A 19,975-nucleotide genomic window follows, 5' to 3' on the forward strand; every position below is an offset into this window, starting at 1 on the left:
ATGATGGAGATAGTGATCAAGATCAAAATGATCATCATGGTGTAGATGTTATGGATGCTCCAGTTGATGAAGTTGTGGTTGATCAGCAACCAATTCCTGCACAGGTAACTACTACGAATGCTCCTGAAACCTCTCTTAGAAGATCTACAAGGGAGAAGCAAAAATCCATGCGCTATCCTCCTGATGAGTATGTACTTTTGACTGACATGGGAGAACTTGAGAATTATGATGAAGCCATGCAAGATAATCACAAAGATCATTGGATCGAAGCGATAGAAGATGAGATGAAGTCACTCCATGAGAATGGCACATATGAGTTAGTGAAATTACCGAAAGGTAAGAGAGCTTTATCTAACAAATGGATATTCAGAATAAAGCAAGATAACCATACCTCTGCGCCTAGATACAAGGCGAGGTTAGTTGTTAAAGGTTTTGGCCAGAAGAAGGGAGTTGACTTTGATGAAATTTTCTCCCCTGTTGTGAAGATGTCTTCTATTCGTGTGGTTCTAGGCTTAGCCGCAAGTCTAGATTTAGAGGTTGAGCAGATGGATGTCAAGACTGTTTTTCTTCATGGTGATTTAAATGAGGAGATTTATATGGAGCAGCCTGAGGACTTCGTCGTTAAGCTTGCAGATAAGCATGCGTGTTGCAGAAAATTGGCAGGCATGAAGCCTGTCAATAGTTCCTCTACTTGAAGACACATTTGGCCCCTTGGCTGGAGGGGGAGTTTGTTGAGCACATGCCCATGTTGTCCAGCCAAAGGCCCAATGGCCTAATCCTATTCTCTTTTGGTTTCCAATCCTATTTGGAATTGGATTCGGTTTATTCCTATTTTGAGTGGGTTTTGGCTTTAAGAGAAAGCACCACTCATGATCTATAAATAGGACAACCTTGGAGAATTATTCTATGCTCATTGATACAAGTCTTTGAAAGACTTAAGCACATAAGAGTGGGTTTTGAGAGAGTTTTCATCAAGAGAGAAGAGAGAAAAAAAAGTATTTGTTTTGCTGCAGATTTTTATTCCGACCAGCCAACTTCAAATCACGTTTTCCGATTCGTTAACCGTTGGATCGGGCTAAAATTTTGACTGAGTGTTCTTAACATCTTGGTATTAGATTTGAACGGTGAAGATCGGATTTGGAGGCTCGTAGCATCTGATTTCGAGCCTCGAACAGCAGCTTCGTTTTGTGGATTATACTCTTTCTTCAATTGATTAGTTGTTGCTCTTGTTGCTATTGTTGCTCCGCGTTTGGCCCTTGTTGTGTAGCCAATTTGGAGAACTTTTGTAACCCTCTTATTGTTATAGTGGAGCTTTTTGATCTTTGTGATCCCGTGATTTTTACCTTCGATTTGAAGGATTTTCCACGTTAAAATTTGGTGTTCTTTATCTTCTTTATTTTCGGGTTTGTCTCTTCCTCGACATATCATATATCGCCAATATTACCTTACCAAATGCATATTCTACACTTGGTTCTTTTTGAGATATTACCCAAATTTTTGCTAACAATGCACTTGACTCTTGAAAAGTTGTTGTAGCAAATAGTGGAAACTTGTCATCAGTGGGCAAAACCTTAGTGGAAATTTATGTTGGATGTTTGTCATCAATTTTTCTTGTGCAAAGTGTAAGGATATATATGTCCTTAGCTTGTTCGAAGCACTGCTGGATGGCATTCGGCTAATTTGAGGCATTCAAATAATCTTCAAAAAAAAGTAATTAAGCAACGAGAATTTCTTCACGAACTTGTGTGATCATTTAAGAAATTAACTCTTTAACTGAGTAATGGTTAGAGTTTCGCTCACATGTATATTGTTTTACTTTCTCTATCATTCAAAAAATAAACTTTTATATCAAGTGAATCTCAATAAATCATGTCATTAAAGATAAAACGAGAATACTAAGATTAGATAGTTTCTAAAAAGTGAAAGATACGGTCATTTTTATTGGAACAAACATAAAGAAAAGTGCATCACATAAAATGGACAGTAAAATTGCGATGGGGAATAATTTTATATTTTAGTTGAGAATTCAACTCATTGATACCGGCCAAATTCACCTTAATTGTGTTAGAGTTCCACATTGGCTAAGAAAATAAGTTGTTGTCGCCTTATATTGTCTTGAATAACTCTTGCTTCATAATCCACTTTATCAAGTTGACTTGACCCAAAATCTGTTTTCTTTCACATGATACCGGAACTAGCTAGATCCATCCATTTTCTTGGTCAACCCCATGTGGGCTTTCCATGTTATATTGTTTACGCTCCAAATATTCATTGATAGTGGGCATAGAGGAAGGGTATTAGAACCCTACATTAGTTAAAGGAGGCGTGCGAGCTTTAGAGTTTTTCCTTATATGATCTTGGATAAATTATCACGTCATGACGAGCTAACTTGTGGATTATATTTTCTATCAAAATTTTCACATATTTTACGAAATTCTTTTTGGAGCCAAAGAGGGTTTTATGTAAGTCTCAAGTGTGCCACTCATACTTTCCAAAATACGATTCACAAGAATTCACACATTTTTTTTTTCCTTTAAAATTAGAAGAAAATGTGGCAATCGAACCCACTAAGAAATTCAAAGGTGGAAAAGCACTTAGCTTTGAGAAAAGTTCTGCCGCCAGCTATTGAGTAGCTCAAATGTTCCAAGACACATATATGCAAATGGAAAGTAGAAAGAAAAAAGTTTTTGCCAAATTCATCAACATATTTTCCAGAAGTAGTCAAAATTTATGCTGATTTTATTGGTCAGAAATTTGGGAGAAGTTAAGTAAAAATGTGATGTGTAATGCACTTCTTCTTGTTATGCTTATTCAGCGTCTATTCATCTATTAATTCATTACACGGTAATAGCTGGGATCTAGCTAATGGTTCAGATACATGGTTTTGGTAATTTTGCAAGGGTTAAACCAAACCAGATATTTTTATGTATAATTTTTTTATATCATATAATTAAAAGAAGGGTAGTATGCCGCAAGCATCTCGCATCCACGCAGGGTCCCGGAAAGGGCGGTAACCCAAGGGGTGTGATGTAGACAATCTACCCTTATGCAAACATTTGTAATTACTTCCATGACTCGAACTCGTGACTTATAGGTCACACGAAGAAAAACACCGTCTCAAATTTGTCAGAAGAAGCTTTATTAAAGACCTTCTAATGGTTAAACTATTCCATCCGTTGTTTCATTATTAGTCGTTACATTTACCTTTTTCATTATAATGGTAGATGAGTTTGTTAATTATTTTATGATATTTACAGTAGGTGTACATGCTTAGTGATATTACTTACAAAAGGTTCTCTCAGATAAATTGTAATTTTCTTGATTATATATAGTAGTCGTATAGGTCAAAATCTGATCAAAGGAATTCTACTTAAGGAAGAACGACCAAAAAGCAACCAAGCCGAAGTCACGTATATGAAGCAACATACCGGCAAATTGATTCAGCTACGGGTGAGGTCGAGCGCTCAATTCGGCCCGGACGGCTAGTTCAACACTTAGACATTTCAGAGGAATATTCTACGGGATATTCAAAGAATTTAGGTACTCCGATTAAGGACCGCTGAGTAAAAAAAGTATTTTGTATAAATATCATGGGAGAAAGTAATAGAAAGTGGAGGGCTGAGAAGAAGACACACGCACAAACATATACATCTCTGAAAAGATGAAGATATCCCCTAACCTCAGGCTCCTCGCCGAAAAAGGAGATAAAGAGCTTAGAATCTCGGTATTTATCTGTAATTCAATTTTATCAAATGTATTGAAGTCGGTCTTGTTCAAGAAAGGTGATTCTTTTCCTTTATGTATTTCTCATTATCATTTGTTATAATTGGAGCAATCACCTATTTCTTACATCGTGAGATTCAATCGCAGTTGTAATCGAATTTTATGTTAAGTTATGCTTGTTTATTCGTATCTTCTATCTCAGATCTAGAATAAACTATCTCTGACTAGGATTTGTCCCAAATCTTTTTACTTAATTAGTTTAACAAAAATTCCTAATACTTTTTGGTCAAACAATTTGGCGCCATCTGTGGGGACTTTTCTAGCCAAAATTTTAGTTTCCTCCAGATCTAAAGTCAGTCAGAGTTCGACTTCCCGGTCGTCGTAGCCTCGCCCTCTCATTACAAACATTGACTTGAGAAATTTGTAGGCAAATTTTTGAAATAACCAAACCAACCAAGGTCAGATCTTTGCATGAGATCGAAATTATGTTTGATATATATACAAAAGCCACGTCTTGCTGTAGTGATGGGTTTGGTACGTCGTGTGTATGAGTTGTCAAAATAGGATTATGGCCAATACGCACTGAGCACGTCCGCAACCCTATTTTCTATATTAACGTTAGATACCAATCTATACTTTATGCACACTGCCCCCTCTCTCTTAGGAAGGGACGATAGCTTATTGTGTAATTCTTTGAAATAACAAGCTTGTCCTTCCTGTACATACAGAGTATAACTTATGTTTCCCTTATTTTTGTGCACCTGGGACTGGATCGGACCGGGACTCGAACTCGAAATCCCAACGGGAAAAGTAAGTTGTGAGCCCATAAGATGCCCAGACTCGACCAACGGCAAAGCTAAGCACGAGGCCGAGATCAAATCTGAAGCCAGCATTCGAGTACGAGGCAAATGGGTCGTTCTACAGCGCCCCTCTCCCCTCGCCAACCAATCAGGTCAAGGTAACAAACGATTTTGTTTGGGTTTAACTTGTCATTTTTCTTTTGGATTGGGATAGGAACAGGAGCATTCTCCCAGATGCGCGAACAAGAAACAAACGCCGTCAAAACAACACACCAGAAAAACGTTCCGAACCATATCATCCCTGCAGGCAATGGTCGAGTAACCCCCCCCCCCCAACAACAAGCTAATGCTTAACGCCATAATGGGAAAAGCCTGTATAGACTGGGACTGGGTCACCAGCCTAGAAAATATACGAATCTCTCCAACAACTTGGTGCTTAACGCCATAAAGGGAAAAGCCTGCATATACTAGGACTGGGTCACCAGCCCGGAAAATATACGAATCTCTCCAACAAGTTGGTGCTTAACGCCATAAAGGGAAAAGACTGTATATACTGGGACTGGGTCACCAGCCCAAAAAACATACGAATCTCTCCAACATGCAGACAGAACACAAGATTGTGAAACTCACCCACGCGCTCGCCAAAGCAACTATGCGACGATACAAATAGCTAAAATTTAATCTCGTCCATACATTAAGACGTCCCAAAGCATGAGCAAGACATTCATCGCCCCGCCTATCGACTACTTCTCTAAGTCGAGCGATGAAGGGACTAGACAGATTGGGACTCCTCGAATGTATGTACAGATCGAAGGGAAACATGTAATATTCTCCAATGAATAAACAAAGCAGTATGACATTCTTACACAACGCCAAATGTACACAATCACGCCAACGCAAAGGAAATATACATTCAATCTCACTTGAATTATTTTCTAACATACATTTGACCTCGCTCGAATTGACATACATTCGTCCTCGCTCGAATTAGCAAGTCTGATTTCGACCTCGCTCGAATCAGTAAGATAATTTCGACCTCGCCCGAATTAACATACATTCGACCTCGCTCGAATTAACATACAATCGACCTAGCTCGAATTGGCATACATTCGACCTCGCTCAAATTAACAGTCTAATTTCGACCTCACTCGAATTAGCAAGATAATTTCGACCTCGCTCGAATCACCAAGTTAAATTCGACCTCGCTCGAATCAACATACAATCGACATCGCTCGAATTGGCATACATTTGACCTCGCTCGAATCACCAAGTTAAATTCGACCTCGCTCGAATTAAGATACATTCAACCTCGCTCGAATTGACATACATTCGACCACGCTCGAATTAATAGTCTAATTTTGACCTCACTCAAATTAACAAGACAAATTCAACCTCGCTCGAATCAACAAGTCGAAATTCGACCTCATTCGAATTAACTACTGAAAGATAGGGACTCATTGCGAAATTTTCCAAAAAATTCAAAAAGGAAAAAGAAGGAAAGGCTAAAACATACACTCAAGGACAAATCAACTGTTCCATTCAAAAAGAAAATAACGCTTTACAAAGGGCCAAAAAGGGGGCCACACCCAACTAACAAAATACAGAAGAAACTAAATACAGAAGTACAAATGCCTCACTCGGCATTATCCTCATATCCACCGTCATCCTCTCTATCGGAGTGTTCATCATCGAAGGTAGGCCCGTCCTCAGCCTCATCAACTCCACCGGCCTCTGGCGTCGCGGCGTCATAACCGCAGGCAAGTCGGGCCTCACGCGCTTTAACACGAGCTTCCTCGAAAGCGGCTTCAGGAACATTCTCCGCTGCCAACAAGCCCTTATATATGTATTGATGAGCCTCGGTGTGGACCCACATCTCGTACAAAGCGAGGAACGTCAAAGGAGGCGGGCGCAGGAGAAGTCAGAGCCAACATTTGCGCCTTCTCAGCCTCGAGAGCAGTAATTTGATCATCCAGGCTCAAGACGTCTCTCTCAAGCTCACCAATCCGTTCATCAAGCCGCGCCTCCTTCAGAGCGGTCGTTTCCATCTCAGTTGCGCGTTCAGACCTGAGAACCCGGATAGAATCTTCCAGTGCCGCCGCCCTCGCCAAGGCTGCTACTCGGGCCCCCTCAACCCTCTCTAGCTCGGTCACCTTACCTTCCAATTCGGTCTCCTTCTCCGCCAATTCAACACTTAGACCAGTGACCCTAATATCTATCTGCTCAAGCTCCGCTCGCAGGGCCACCACCTTCGCCTGAAGATCAACACACTCAGCTGCAACACCCTTGCCCACCTCGAGCTCCTATTCTTTAGGCCTAAGCAGCCCCTCGAGTTCGTTGTATCTGCCCATAGACCGGGTCCTCGTCTTTCCGCTCCAACTCCTCACTAAGGGATTGAGGATCGCCGCCCGCCCTGAGTCGTGCATGCATCTCGCGACACTTGTCACGGTATCGGTGGTATTTTGAAACCATTTTCTGAAAAATGGCAGCCCGCCTCTCCTCGCGGCTGATACTCTCAGTCTCCAAAATGAAGGTCTGAAAAAATAAGAGAACAGGAAGAGAAAATTAGCAAGAGTGGAAGACGTAAAACGAAGAAAGCAATAGACTCACCCTCAAAGCCATTCCGGCTATGCCCCGTGATAGGCCTGTATCGCTGATCTCCTGAAGGGCCCTGCTTTCAGTAGCAGAACAAAGAAGAGCGAATTGGGGAAGGCTCACCGTGTCCTCCAACAAATCGCACTCCGGAGCGATCTCAATCACACGGGAGGAGTCATCCGTTCCTGCCTCCACCTGAGTGAATCCCGCCTCAAACATGCGTATGTCCTCGGGGTCAATATCTGAACCGAACTCATAGTCGTCTATAGCTACGCCCTTTTCCCTCACGCTGGCCGAAGAGGGAGCACGTGCTTGTTGTGAAGTCGATGGACAACTCGGAATGATCACTGCGGCCTACAAGTTCTTCCCCCTACCACAGTAGACTCCCTCACGCCAGAAACGGGCACCACCTCCACGATCGAGGGGGATACGGTCTCCTCACCTAAATTAGCATCACCAGCAGGCTCAGACACTGCCAACACGGGATCGCTCCTCGAAGGCCCCTCGGTCCTGGGTACCCCATAGGCTCTTATTCTCCGCCTCTTTAACGGGGCCTCTTCGCCGTCGTCCTGAGATGACTCGTCCACCAAATGAACCACGGGAAGCAGAGCCTCCGCCTGATGAGCAACCTCACGATGGCCGAGCCCAAGAAGGGCCGTAATCTGTAAAGTAGCAGCGGGTTGAACGCTCTCACTTGCAGGCGCAATCGATGCAGGTCCGGTCGAGAAACTCGACTGACGAAAAGCAGGTTTGGGAGCCCTCGCCCTCCTCGTGACCCGTCGACCTACCGACGAAAGAAGCTTAAACCAAAGAGGAAAATACAGAGCAAAGGGAAAAACTACTAAGGGAAAGAAGAGATGACTCACCATCAGAAGGTCTACGCCCGAATCTCTCATCGAACGATGACCATTCACGAAACCCTATCGTATGGGGAAAAACCTGGCTCACCCACACGCGAATATCAGCGACTAGCGGGGGAGGTGCCTTCTCGACTGTAAAATAGAGGGAAAAAGAAGAACAATCAGATCACTGGAAGGGAACAACGAGAAGCCATTTTTTTATTAAAAAAACAAAAATATATATGTATATACAAAAAGAAACTGACGGGAAAAATTCCACTCCTCTGGAAATCCGCTAGGATTCGACACCACATGCTCCGTCCTCACAAAGAAGAAGTTCTCCCAAAAGCGGCAATTGGTCTTGTCGTCCATCTTCACCACCAAGCCCTTGGTCCCGCGGTGACGAAGATGTATCATAGTACCCCTGTAAAAACTGGGTACGAAGAGGTGAAGCAAGTGGATAACAGAAATCCCCTGGCCGGCTAGTTCCGCGACTTGGTAAGCATGGGGATGAGCTTGTATATATACGGAGAGAGTTGAGTCGGGCACACCCATAATAGCGACAGAAGTCTTCCACCAGTAAGGAAGGGGAAGTGTGTAACCGATAACAAACGGGTACGCATAAAACGTGCAGTACCCCGGGCGATGTATCTGCAAGACGTCGTTACCCGCGGGGATGATTTCAACTTGATCAGGAATCCTCCACTTAGCCTTAAGCGCAGCAAGTTCTGCAACGTCTATTACGGAAATGACGAGCTCAGGACCGGCGTCAGGTAAGTGCTTGAAATCAATCCTGGTTTTCCCCGAGCGTGGAATTATCTCATCCACGATGGGAAAATTCTCATCTTCCACAATGGCCGTCCCTCCTTCATGGGAGGGCAAATTCATTTCTGATGCAATGATACCGGCAACTCTATCGGAAGTAGAAGGTGCACTAGCCATGTTTTTCTTTGGTTAGGTAGGTGATAGGTTCTAGGGTAGGGGGAGTAACAATGGCTAGGAACTTTTAAAGAAGAGAGATGGAGACGTAAGAATCTGAGGAAGGAGGAAAGAGAAGCCTGGAGTTTTTCGAATAATATGTAGGAAACACAGCAACCCCAAATGAAGAGCCTCTTCTCTATTTATAAGAATACAAACATCCTGAGCGGGAAAACCAAACGCCGCCACGTTAATTCCAAAGCAGAGAAGGCACGGGAAACGATGTAACGTATAGGGAACGTGCGCCATAATGACGCATAATAGATTGACGTCATTTCAAACTGACAGAACAGTCAGGTACGGCACCCGAAGCATCGCATTGTCATCTGGCTAAGAAGGGTCACTCTTCGGCCAATGTGCTCAGATTTCGCAAAAGGTTAAACTGGCGAAGTCCGCCCACCGAGCTCGCCCAAAGGCAAACCCGATGGGCGGAGGGACTAACTGCATGAGTCAAAATCTTATCAAAGGAATTATACTTAGGGAATAACGACCAAGAAGCAACCAAGCCGAAGTCACGTATAGGAAGCAACATACCGGCGAAGTAATTTTGCTACGGGCGAGGTCGAGAACTCAATTCGGCCCGGACGACTAGTTCAACACTTAGACATTTCAGAGGAATATTCTACGGGATATTCGAAGAATTTAGGTACCCCGGTTAAGGACCGCTGAGTAAAGAAAGTGTTTTGTATAAATATCATGGGAGAAAGTAACATAAAGTGGGGGGCTGAGAAGAAGACACACACACAAACATATACATCTCTAAAAAGATGAAGATGTTTCCTAACCTCAAGCTCCTCGCTGAAAAAGGAGATAAAGAGCTTAGAATCTCGATATTCATCTGTAATTCAATTTTATCAAATGTATTGAAGTCGGTCTTGCTCAAGAATGGTGATTCTTTTCCTTTATGTATTTCTCATTATCATTTGATATTATTGGAGCAATCATCTATTTCTTACATCGTGAGATTCAATCGCAGTTTTAATCGAATTTTATATTATGTTATGTTTGTTTATTCGTATCTTCTATCTCAGATCTAGAATAAATTATCTCTGGCTAGGATTTGTCCCAAATCTTTTTACTTTATTAGTTTAACAAAAAGGCTTAATACTTTTTGGTCAAACAGTAGTGACACGTCCTAATTTCCATAGATGTTCCAATATATATATATATATATATATATATATATATATATATATATATATATATATATATATTTCATCATATTCCAGAAGATACAAAAAAATTATAAGGAACTTGACAGCAGATGATGTCCTCAAACATCCTAGACAATTGTCTAATTTATTTGGTGAATTTGGAGGGGTGGAAGTATGGTCTTTTCCACTATATGTGTATAAATTTTGTGAAAAACCTTTTTGTTTTTGCTATGCAATCAATAGGGTACATAATCAAAATAGTAAAAGTACCAACATGTTCTTCTCTACCTTTTCTTTTAATTGTCACATTCTTGCTTTTTCTAAGAAAAAGGTTCATATAACTATCACAAGTGTGGTGCTTATGTAGATGCCACAATTTGGTAACATTGGGCAATGTCTTTGAATAGTTAGGTGCAGGTTGGCATTGGGTTCCTTTTTCTCGATCTTTCATATGCCTAACCTATTTTTAGGGAAGGAAAGGATGGTTAACTGATCACCCTTTCATCGAAAAATTACATAGTATATATAGGTAAATATTAAGTTTTAGAGGTATATAACATATATTGAATACTCTTTGTGAGAGAATTTTTTTCACTTCTTTCAAGTTTGAACACCCATGAGGAAATTCCTGACTTAGCCACTGATGGAGTTAACAAGAAAAGTATGGGATAAACAGAACACAGTATCTTTGATCCAAAATATTTCAAAACTTATATACTATTGAGAAATTTGCTGAATAAGTACACATATATAATAAAACTTCAAAATTCATATACTTCAAATTTTGGATCTGTTTGTTTTTGTTTTTATGTTTAATGGGTTTGGAAGGAGCAGCCATGAGGAAATATTAGAAGAGCAAGAAGGTTTTGTTGGTGAAGTTTGAACGACAGGATTTCAATTTTATTCTGGATTTTAGAAAGATGATTTCAAATATTAATGAGTAAAATTTCTTGAAAACTATATAAAATAACATTATTAAATTTCGAAAATACTGAACCAGGGAATGAATTGGCTAATATTGTCTCCAAATAGAAAGACAGAAAGGTTCGAATTTAATTTTATATCAAATCTCTTTAGAAAACTTTATATTTACACATAAAAAGTAAAATAAAAATTTAGAAGAGAACTCAATAATTTTTTTATATTAAAATTGCAAAGAATTACTCTATATTGAACCATTTCCCCGTTGCTTGCATACATGCTTGGGGAAAAAACAAGAAATGTAGGGTTGAAATATAAAATGTTCAACTAATAAATATCTCATCATCTCTTTAATGGGGTCCCTTTTTTTTATTGTCCGAAAGTTATATCTTCTCACGTAAAAATTCCATTTAAAATTTTAAATTGATTGAATTTTGAATTTATAAGAAACCAGTCTCCACTCATTCAATTAGAATTTTTTTTAAATATTTTGAACTAAAATCTAGACATTTGGTAATTACTACATTAATGAATTATTAGTCATAGTAATAATTAATAATTTAAAATATTTTAAATATATATTTAAAAAAATATTGGACAAAGAAGAACTTCTTTAATTCACCAATAGTAATATTGTCATATAATTGGAACAAATTTCCTTTATTATATCGCTTGATATGCAAAATTACTTGATGTATAAGTCAATTTAATTTTATATATAAAAATCTATATAGCGTCAGTGTACAAAACATAAACTTAAGAGGGGGAAGGAGAAAGTGCAAAAAGAAGAAGCAAATGTTCTAAAACAACTGCTCCATCGTTATATTTGAAGTTTATCCAAAAAAAAAAAAAAAATTAATTCCTATCCATTTAATAAAAACGAAAAACAAAATTCAAAATCAGCCTTTTTATTATCCATTCATCACATATAGTTGGTTTTGTCTATAAATACTCCAAACATCCTTTCCTTTCTTCTTCATTCTTTCAGTTTCTTTCTCCACGTCACAAAATTTAAGGAAAATAAAAATAAAAAGATGGAATTTGTAATTTCCTTAGTTTGCTTAATTGTAGTTTTTTTCAATATTAATGGAGTGTTTGGTTCCCACAAAATTTATTTGGACTTACAATCTTCAAGTGCTGTTAGTGTGAAAAATGTTCACAGAACTGGTTTCCATTTTCAACCACCAAAGCATTGGATTAATGGTACGTTCATCTCTTCTTCTCCCTTCCCAACTATCTTCTCTGTTGGTTTATTATCATAATTCGACTTAAGCACGAGTTTGAGTCTAAGGTTTACTAGTGAGTTTTCTAAAACTTTATCATTTGTCCATATTGATGTTTATTCTGCATTATTTTCGAATATATATTGATCTATTATCACAATTCGACTTAAACACGAGTTTGAGTCTAAGTTTTAATTATAGCGAGCATTCTAAACTTTACCACATGTCCATATTGATGTTTACTCTGCATTATTTTGTAATTTTGGTTTATTATCATAATTCAACTTAAACACGAGTTTGAGTCTAAGGTTTAATTATAGTGAGCATTCTAAAACTTTATCACCGGTCCATATTGATGTTTACTCTGTATTATTTTCGAATATTGGTCTATTATCATAATTTGACTTAAACACGAGTTTGAGTCTAAGGTTTAATTATAGTGAGCATTCTAAAACTTTACCACATGTCTGTATTAATGTTTACTCTGAATTATTTTTTAATTTTGGTCTATTATCACAATTCGACTTAAATACGAGTTTGAGTCTAATGTTTAATAGTGACCATTCTACAACTTTACCACATGTCTCATATTGATGTTTACTCTGCATTATTTTCAAATGTTGGTCTATTATCATAATTCGACTTAAACACGAGTTTGAGTCTAAGGTTTAATTATAGTGAGCATTCTAAAACTTTATCACATGTCCCTATTAATGTTTACTCTGCATTATTTTTTAATTTTTGGTCTATTATCACAATTCAACTTAAACACGAGTTTGAGTCTAATGTTTAATAGTGAGCGTTCTACATCTTTACCACATGTCCCATATTGATGTTTACTTTGCATTATTTTCGAATACTATGTCTATGCACTCTCTTCTAATTTGATTCTTGTGTTGTTTCATGCATTAATGATGCAATTGCATTATCGAGGAGATTAACTTCAGAAAATCGTTAACGTTCTCTATATCCCCCCCCCCCCCCCATCTCACATAAGCTAGGGGTAAGATTGCAGTACACTTCACTTGTGGGACCACACTGAATATGTTGCAGTTGTTGTTATATAAAGGTTTGCTCATGGAGGAGCAAGGTTAAAAATTAAAGACCACCTATTTTTAAGGTCAAGGGTGTAAATTTTACGCGTATTTGATAATTAATTGATAATATTTCAATATTCATTCAATTTTCTTCACTAATCATTTTTTAATTATTTTGTTTTTATGGTCTCTCTCGACGCATGCCTTCAAATATACAACAGACCCTAATGGTAAGTTTATTTATTTATTTTTCCTTAAATATTTTTCAATATTACTATATACAATCACCAATAGTCATACTTATGTGATTTTCATGTTATTTCCAACAGCTCCAATGTATTACAATGGAATCTATCATCTATTCTATCAATACAATCCAAAAGGATCAGTTTGGGGCAACATTGTTTGGGCTCATTCAGTCTCAAAAGATTTGATCCATTGGATTCATTTAGAGCCTGCAATTTATCCATCTAAAAAATTTGACAAATATGGAACATGGTCTGGATCAGCAACCATTCTCCCTAGTAACAAGCCCATTATTTTATACACTGGACTAGTAGATGCCAACAAAACCCAAGTCCAAAATTACGCCGTCCCGGCCAACTTATCCGATCCATATCTTCGCAAATGGATCAAGCCCGATAACAACCCGTTAATCGTCCCTGATATGAGTATCAACAAGACCCAATTTCGCGACCCGACAACAGCTTGGATGGGCCAAGATGGTCATTGGAGAATTTTGGTTGGAAGTTTGAGAAAACAAAGAGGATTAGCAATATTGTATAAGAGTAGAGACTTTATAAGATGGGTTAAGGCTAAACATCCACTTCATTCATCTGCTTATACAGGAAATTGGGAATGTCCTGATTTTTTTCCTGTATCATTACAAAGTAGTAATGGTTTAGATGCATCATACTATGGTGAGAATACTAAATATGTCCTTAAAAATAGCCTAGATGTTACTAGGTTTGAGTACTACACTATTGGTACGTATGACATTAAAAGAGATAGATACATTCCAGATAAAACTTCTATCGATGGTTGGAAGGGATTGAGACTCGACTATGGCAATTTTTATGCATCTAAATCGTTCTATGACCCTGTCAAGAATCGAAGAATCGTGTGGGGCTGGACTAATGAATCGGATATTTTACCCGATGATGATATTAAGAAAGGATGGGCTGGAATTCAAGCTATTCCCCGCAAAGTATGGCTCGACCCTAGTGGTAAACAGTTGGTTCAATGGCCCGTTGAAGAATTAGAAACATTAAGAAAACAAAAGGTCCAATTGAGCAACAAGAAGTTGAATAAAGGGGAGATGGATGAAGTCAAAGGAATCACACCTGCACAGGTTGACTTTTTTTTTCTTACTTTTCTTAATTCAAATATTTTTTTCTTCACTTTTTAGAGATTTATGCATCAATAGAAAATATAAAGAACTTCTACTATTATATTTTTATTTATATAATAATGGTTTAAAATGAGTCAGTGAGAATTTATATAGTCGATCTAACTTGTTTGAAAATAACAGGCTGATGTTGAAGTGACATTCTCTTTTGCAAGTTTAGACAAGGCAGAGCAATTTAATCCTAAATGGGCTGACCTTTATGCGCAAGATGTTTGTGCAATTAAGGGTTCAACTATTCAAGGTGGGCTTGGGCCATTTGGGCTTGTGACATTAGCTTCTAAAAACTTGCAAGAATACATACCTGTTTTCTTCAGAGTTTTCAAGGCCCAAAGAAATTATAAAGTTCTTATGTGCTCTGATGCTAGAAGGTTTGTTTCCTCACCCAAAATCCAATTATTCTAATACTTATACCTATCGTCGTTAGAGGCGGAGCCAAAATTTGAAGTTTTTGAGTTCTGAATTTATCGCTGAACTCATAACTTATTTTAGTTACTGTGTTCGTAATTATATATTTATATATGATCAAATTTCTAATACAAATATAGTATCTAAGAAAAAGCTACTCAGTTCATCTGAACCTGCGTGTAATACTCTAGCCCGTCCCTGATAATTGTAAGGAACAAAATCACCTAGGAAAAATTGTTGTACATTTTCTCTCATTATTTGTAGTCTCTTTTAACCAAATGTTATTTTTGTTAAGTTAACCTGACATTAGTGTAATTAAAATATTTAACCTTGTTTAATTTGATGGGCAGGTCTACCCTTAAGCACAGTGAAGCAATGTACAAGCCCTCATTTGCTGGATACGTGAATGTAGATTTAATAGACAAGAAGCTATCTCTTAGGAGTTTGGTAACTTTCTCTTCATCATATTTTACTCAATCTGTTCAATTTTCCCTCTATATCTCTCTCCTCTCTTGTGAATTGTTTTTATTGACTTTTTACTATATGTATATTTTCAGATTGATAACTCAGTAGTGGAAAGTTTTGGTGCCGGTGGAAAAACATGCATAACATCAAGGGTTTATCCGACATTAGCAATTCATGATAATGCACATTTATTTGTTTTCAATAATGGCACAGAGACAATCAAGATTGAAACTCTGAATGCTTGGAGTATGGATACATCTAATATAACCTAATCAGTTGCAAGAATGCTTCATATCCTCTTAAAGTGCGGCTCTTCCTCGGACCCTGCGTGAACGCAGGATATTTTATGCACCGGACTGCCTTAGTTACAAGAATGTTTTACACTCTCTACCATATGTGTACTAATTGGAAATTTGTGAACTTTTTTTTTTTTGGTTAGGCAATCAAATATGTGGCTTATGTAGTTAATGATATTTGGTAACATTTGGCAAATTGTTATGTGAAAGAGTTAGGCGCAGGTTGGTTTTGAGTTTCCCTTCTCAGTCTTTCTGATTGGCTATCTTTTAAATTCTATGAAAGTGGATGCCCAATATATATTCCTTTGTGCTGACTCAATTAAAATTCATATTGCAAATGAATAACTAACTGAACATGAATGCACACAGCACCATGGAACTTATAATTTTTAATATTTATTCAATAACTCAAACACATTATTTAATAATAGTTACGTAATTTTTGAAAATTATATACTGATATAGGAACACGCGCAAGGCGCGTACCATAAGACTAGTATATATATATATATATATATATATATATATATATATCATAAACTTTTTAACAATTTTATGATATTTGACAATCAATTGGTTGCTCTTTTTGGGGAGTCTTTTACCATAAATTGGACAATAATATAACCAAGTTACAATAGAAACAGTGGGAAAAGAAAAAGCAAAAAAAGACGATACCTTAATTTTATCAAAGATTATACCTGTTGTATAAAGTATATATTATAGGCATGCGAGTTAAAGACCATCGGGAGTAACTAGAGGTGTTCATAAAAATTCAAAAAACAAAACCAAAACCAACCCAAAAAATGATACTTTTGGTTTCGGTTTGATTTTGGCTTTTAGAATTTTTTAAAAAACCGAATTAATTTGGTTTGATGTGCGTTTTAATCAAAAATAACCGAAAAAAATCGAAACCAAACCGACTATAGGATAGCTATTTAAATTTATTATTACACCTATATATATGTATATTTTTATAACAAAAGTTTTAAAATTTATGTGAATGTTAATCGTTTGCCACTTTTAGTACAGTTTTTAACATTTTATATTCTAGTTTTGATTGTAGTTTTCTTTTTGTTAAGATTGTAAAGAATCCATTTCATGTAAAAAAATATTAATATTTTTAATTGAGGTCCTTAAATATTCATCAAAAACTATTGATTCAATTATCATCAATATATTTTTAGTAAATAATTAGATTTTCTCAAAGGGCAATTGATTTGATAGTGTAACGTTGAAAATTGCGTTGCCGGAATATGTGTTTGTAGTGTATGTTTTTTTTTAAGAAAAATACCGACAAAACCCACATAAACCGAATCGAGAAAAAAATCGACTTAAAATGGTTTGATTTTCGGCTTCTATATTTGAAAAATCGGACTACTTGGATTTTGGTTTCTTTTTAGGTAGAAACCGATCCAAACCGAACCATGAACACTCCTAGGAGTAACCATCCCCCCCCCCTGTTTTGGGCATAGCCATGTTACAAATTTAAGGTGCGTCAGTTGAATACCTTTCATCAAAAAATTATATTGTATATATAAAAATTTGTATTACTAACGCATATATAAAACCAAAAACTTACTTTTTTATACATGCATGTATATTAAATCTTGGAACACCTTAGCAAAACAAAACCAAATTTAACGTAATTGTAACAAAAATCATAAAATAGCATCCGCAACCTAAACATGCATGCCGCGTTACTATGATTTAACCTAGCGGTACCATTAGATCAAGTGTTCGGATACATTACGATTCTAATATTGAGATCTATCTATACGGCGCAGTTACTTACTGTGAAAGTTAAGACTCGTTATTACTTCCCTCTCGCTGGTATAAGAGAGTAGATTTATACCCACAGTTATTGCTCATTTTAAATGATATGACAACCGAACAAAGTGTACAAGTAACCAAAGAGTATGTTCTGGTAAAGTCTCAAAATAAATTTGTTAATTTATTTCTATATAAAATCCTTATTAATTGTCCATTAAAAATTGTAAATTCGCAATAATTCAATCGACTCATTGTTAATTTAGAAAAAGTCAATACCCATTTTTTAATTATTTTTTGAAGAATTAATATATGGCTATACACGCCAATAATTTGCACAAAAGACTCGTTTCTCTAATAGATGGTAAGAATTTCTATATGTCGAGCAGAAGAAGAAGCCAGTAAGTTTTTCCAAAAACTTATCCGCTTTTGCGTGCCTATTTCGTAGTGAGTTTTATACTTTATACGTATTAATATATTATATATACAACAAAAAAAAAAGGTATAACAAAATTTGTTACCCATATCCATTTAATTAATAAAAAGAATCCTAAATCAACTCTCAAATCTCTCAATCAAAACAAAATCTATCTCCCCCATCTTTAATTATACACCAACTATAAATACTCCTCATATAACTTTCCATTCTTCTTCATTCCCAAGTTTCTTTCTTCCACATAATCCACAATACAAAAAAAAATTAAGTATATAAATTAAATACTATCTGTCAAAGGCCCGATAGAGAGACCAATATGGACGTCACATTTTTAACCCACAAAATCGTCTATACATCCGTATTTTGCAGAGCTTTGCCAGATTTCATAATTCTTTAGTTGTGCTTCTTTATATTTTATTATCCAACTCCAATTGTCTGAGTTTTAGAGGAATCCTTTATCCCATCATATTAACAGTTATATTTATCCAACCCTACAAGATTCAAAGTTGCTTGTAAATGTTAAAACTTTGGCAGAACTGGTTATATTCATATTATGTCAACCACTCTATATAGAATCAAATTAAGCGAGTTTGGAATCAATGGTACGATGTTAAAGATTGAGATTATAATATTTATATATAATATATATATAAGTGATAAGTGTTAGGATTATTAGATATATGTAAATTGTTTCAATTATCTTAATGCTAACCTCTACTCATTATTATTGTAATATTTCTCTTTTTACAATAGGTCATCTCTATACAATGCATCAAATACAATAACTATTACAATAACTAGAACACCCTTAGAAATGGTGAGATTAAATCTTTCTTTGTACTTACTTTACTTGTTTAATTTTATCTATCTATATTAAACCCAAAATGGAAATATATTTCATTATGACTAATCGTATATTTCATGTCTAAATTCAATCCAACACAGCTAGAATACCCATGAGTGTTATATTCAAAATGCATACTAATCATCTATTCTATGTCAATACAATATCCCAAAACGGACTCAGTATTATGCGAAGTGCAAACGATTTAACATTCACCATAAATTTTTTTAAAACTGGGTATTAAAAATTATCACAATATATAGGGTTCAACATTGTTTGAGGCTCATTCAGTCTCAAAAGATTTAATTCAATTGGATTAATTTAGAGCCTTGCAATTTTTATCCATCTAAACCATGTTGAACTAAAAATAAAAATTTGGATAAAACATGGTACATGTTGAGGCTACTCCTTATACAGTCCGAGGAATCAATTTCTCCCTTTAGGGTAGTTACCCAGGCACCCTATTTTTATTTTTTCTGTCGTGTAGGTCACTTATTTTGAATTAGTATGTATGTCTTACATAAAAAACCCACAAAGTTCCCAAAACAATTATAACAGAGCACACACTGCTCGCCCCGGCTAAATCATCCAATCCAAATTATTTTCTACACCAAGCAAGTCAAACCATGAGATCAAGCACCCAAGATAAAAGAAATCCCGTTAATCGTCCCGGATATCAGGGTATTGTATCAACTAATGAGCGCCCAATCGTGACCGACAACAGCATTGATGGGCAAAGATGGTCTATTGTTGGTAGTATAGTGGTATAAATAGGAGAGGTTGTGATAATAGGAAGAGAGGATTGGCTTAATTAATGATATAGAAAGTAAAGATCACCTTTCTTATAGAGTATGTGATTAAAATGCCCTCAAACATCCACTTCATTTTCAACTTGCTAAATACAGGAAAATTGGGAAAATGTCCTGAATTTATTTGCCCGTTCTTTTAACTGTTCGGATCCATAATGCTAACAAGGTACAAATTGAGGTCATTTTTATATAGGATAAAATTTTATGATAACGAAAAATTCTAAGGTTACGCACTTAAATAACTAGTATGTTTAGTATACTTTACAATATGGTATTGA

General features: G+C 36.5%; 1 protein-coding gene across 1 annotated transcript; it reads left to right on the forward strand.

Moving 5' to 3' along the window:
• Nucleotides 1-11,987: 11,987 nt before the first annotated feature.
• On the forward strand, nucleotides 11,988-16,137 carry LOC109213795 (beta-fructofuranosidase, insoluble isoenzyme 1-like). Its single transcript, XM_019377622.1, has 6 exons — nucleotides 11,988-12,210; nucleotides 13,489-13,497; nucleotides 13,597-14,618; nucleotides 14,799-15,043; nucleotides 15,431-15,527; nucleotides 15,638-16,137. The coding sequence occupies exons 1-6, from the start codon at nucleotides 12,042-12,044 to the stop codon at nucleotides 15,815-15,817; spliced, it is 1,722 nt and encodes a 573-aa protein (XP_019233167.1). The 5' UTR covers nucleotides 11,988-12,041; the 3' UTR covers nucleotides 15,818-16,137.
• Nucleotides 16,138-19,975: the final 3,838 nt, after the last annotated feature.

The sequence above is a fragment of the Nicotiana attenuata genome, unplaced genomic scaffold, assembly GCF_001879085.1.
Source record: "Nicotiana attenuata strain UT unplaced genomic scaffold, NIATTr2, whole genome shotgun sequence".
In the NCBI taxonomy this organism is placed as follows: domain Eukaryota; kingdom Viridiplantae; phylum Streptophyta; class Magnoliopsida; order Solanales; family Solanaceae; genus Nicotiana; species Nicotiana attenuata.

Excerpts from the sequence above, each read along its gene's own strand:
- LOC109213795 (XM_019377622.1), top strand. The coding sequence starts at position 12,042 with ATGGAATTTGTAATTTCCTTAGTTTGCTTAATTGTAGTTTTTTTCAAT. Across the intron at positions 15,044-15,430 it reads ATGTGCTCTGATGCTAGAAG|GTCTACCCTTAAGCACAGTG; the intron begins GTTTGTTTCCTC and ends TTTGATGGGCAG. Across the intron at positions 15,528-15,637 it reads AGCTATCTCTTAGGAGTTTG|ATTGATAACTCAGTAGTGGA; the intron begins GTAACTTTCTCT and ends GTATATTTTCAG.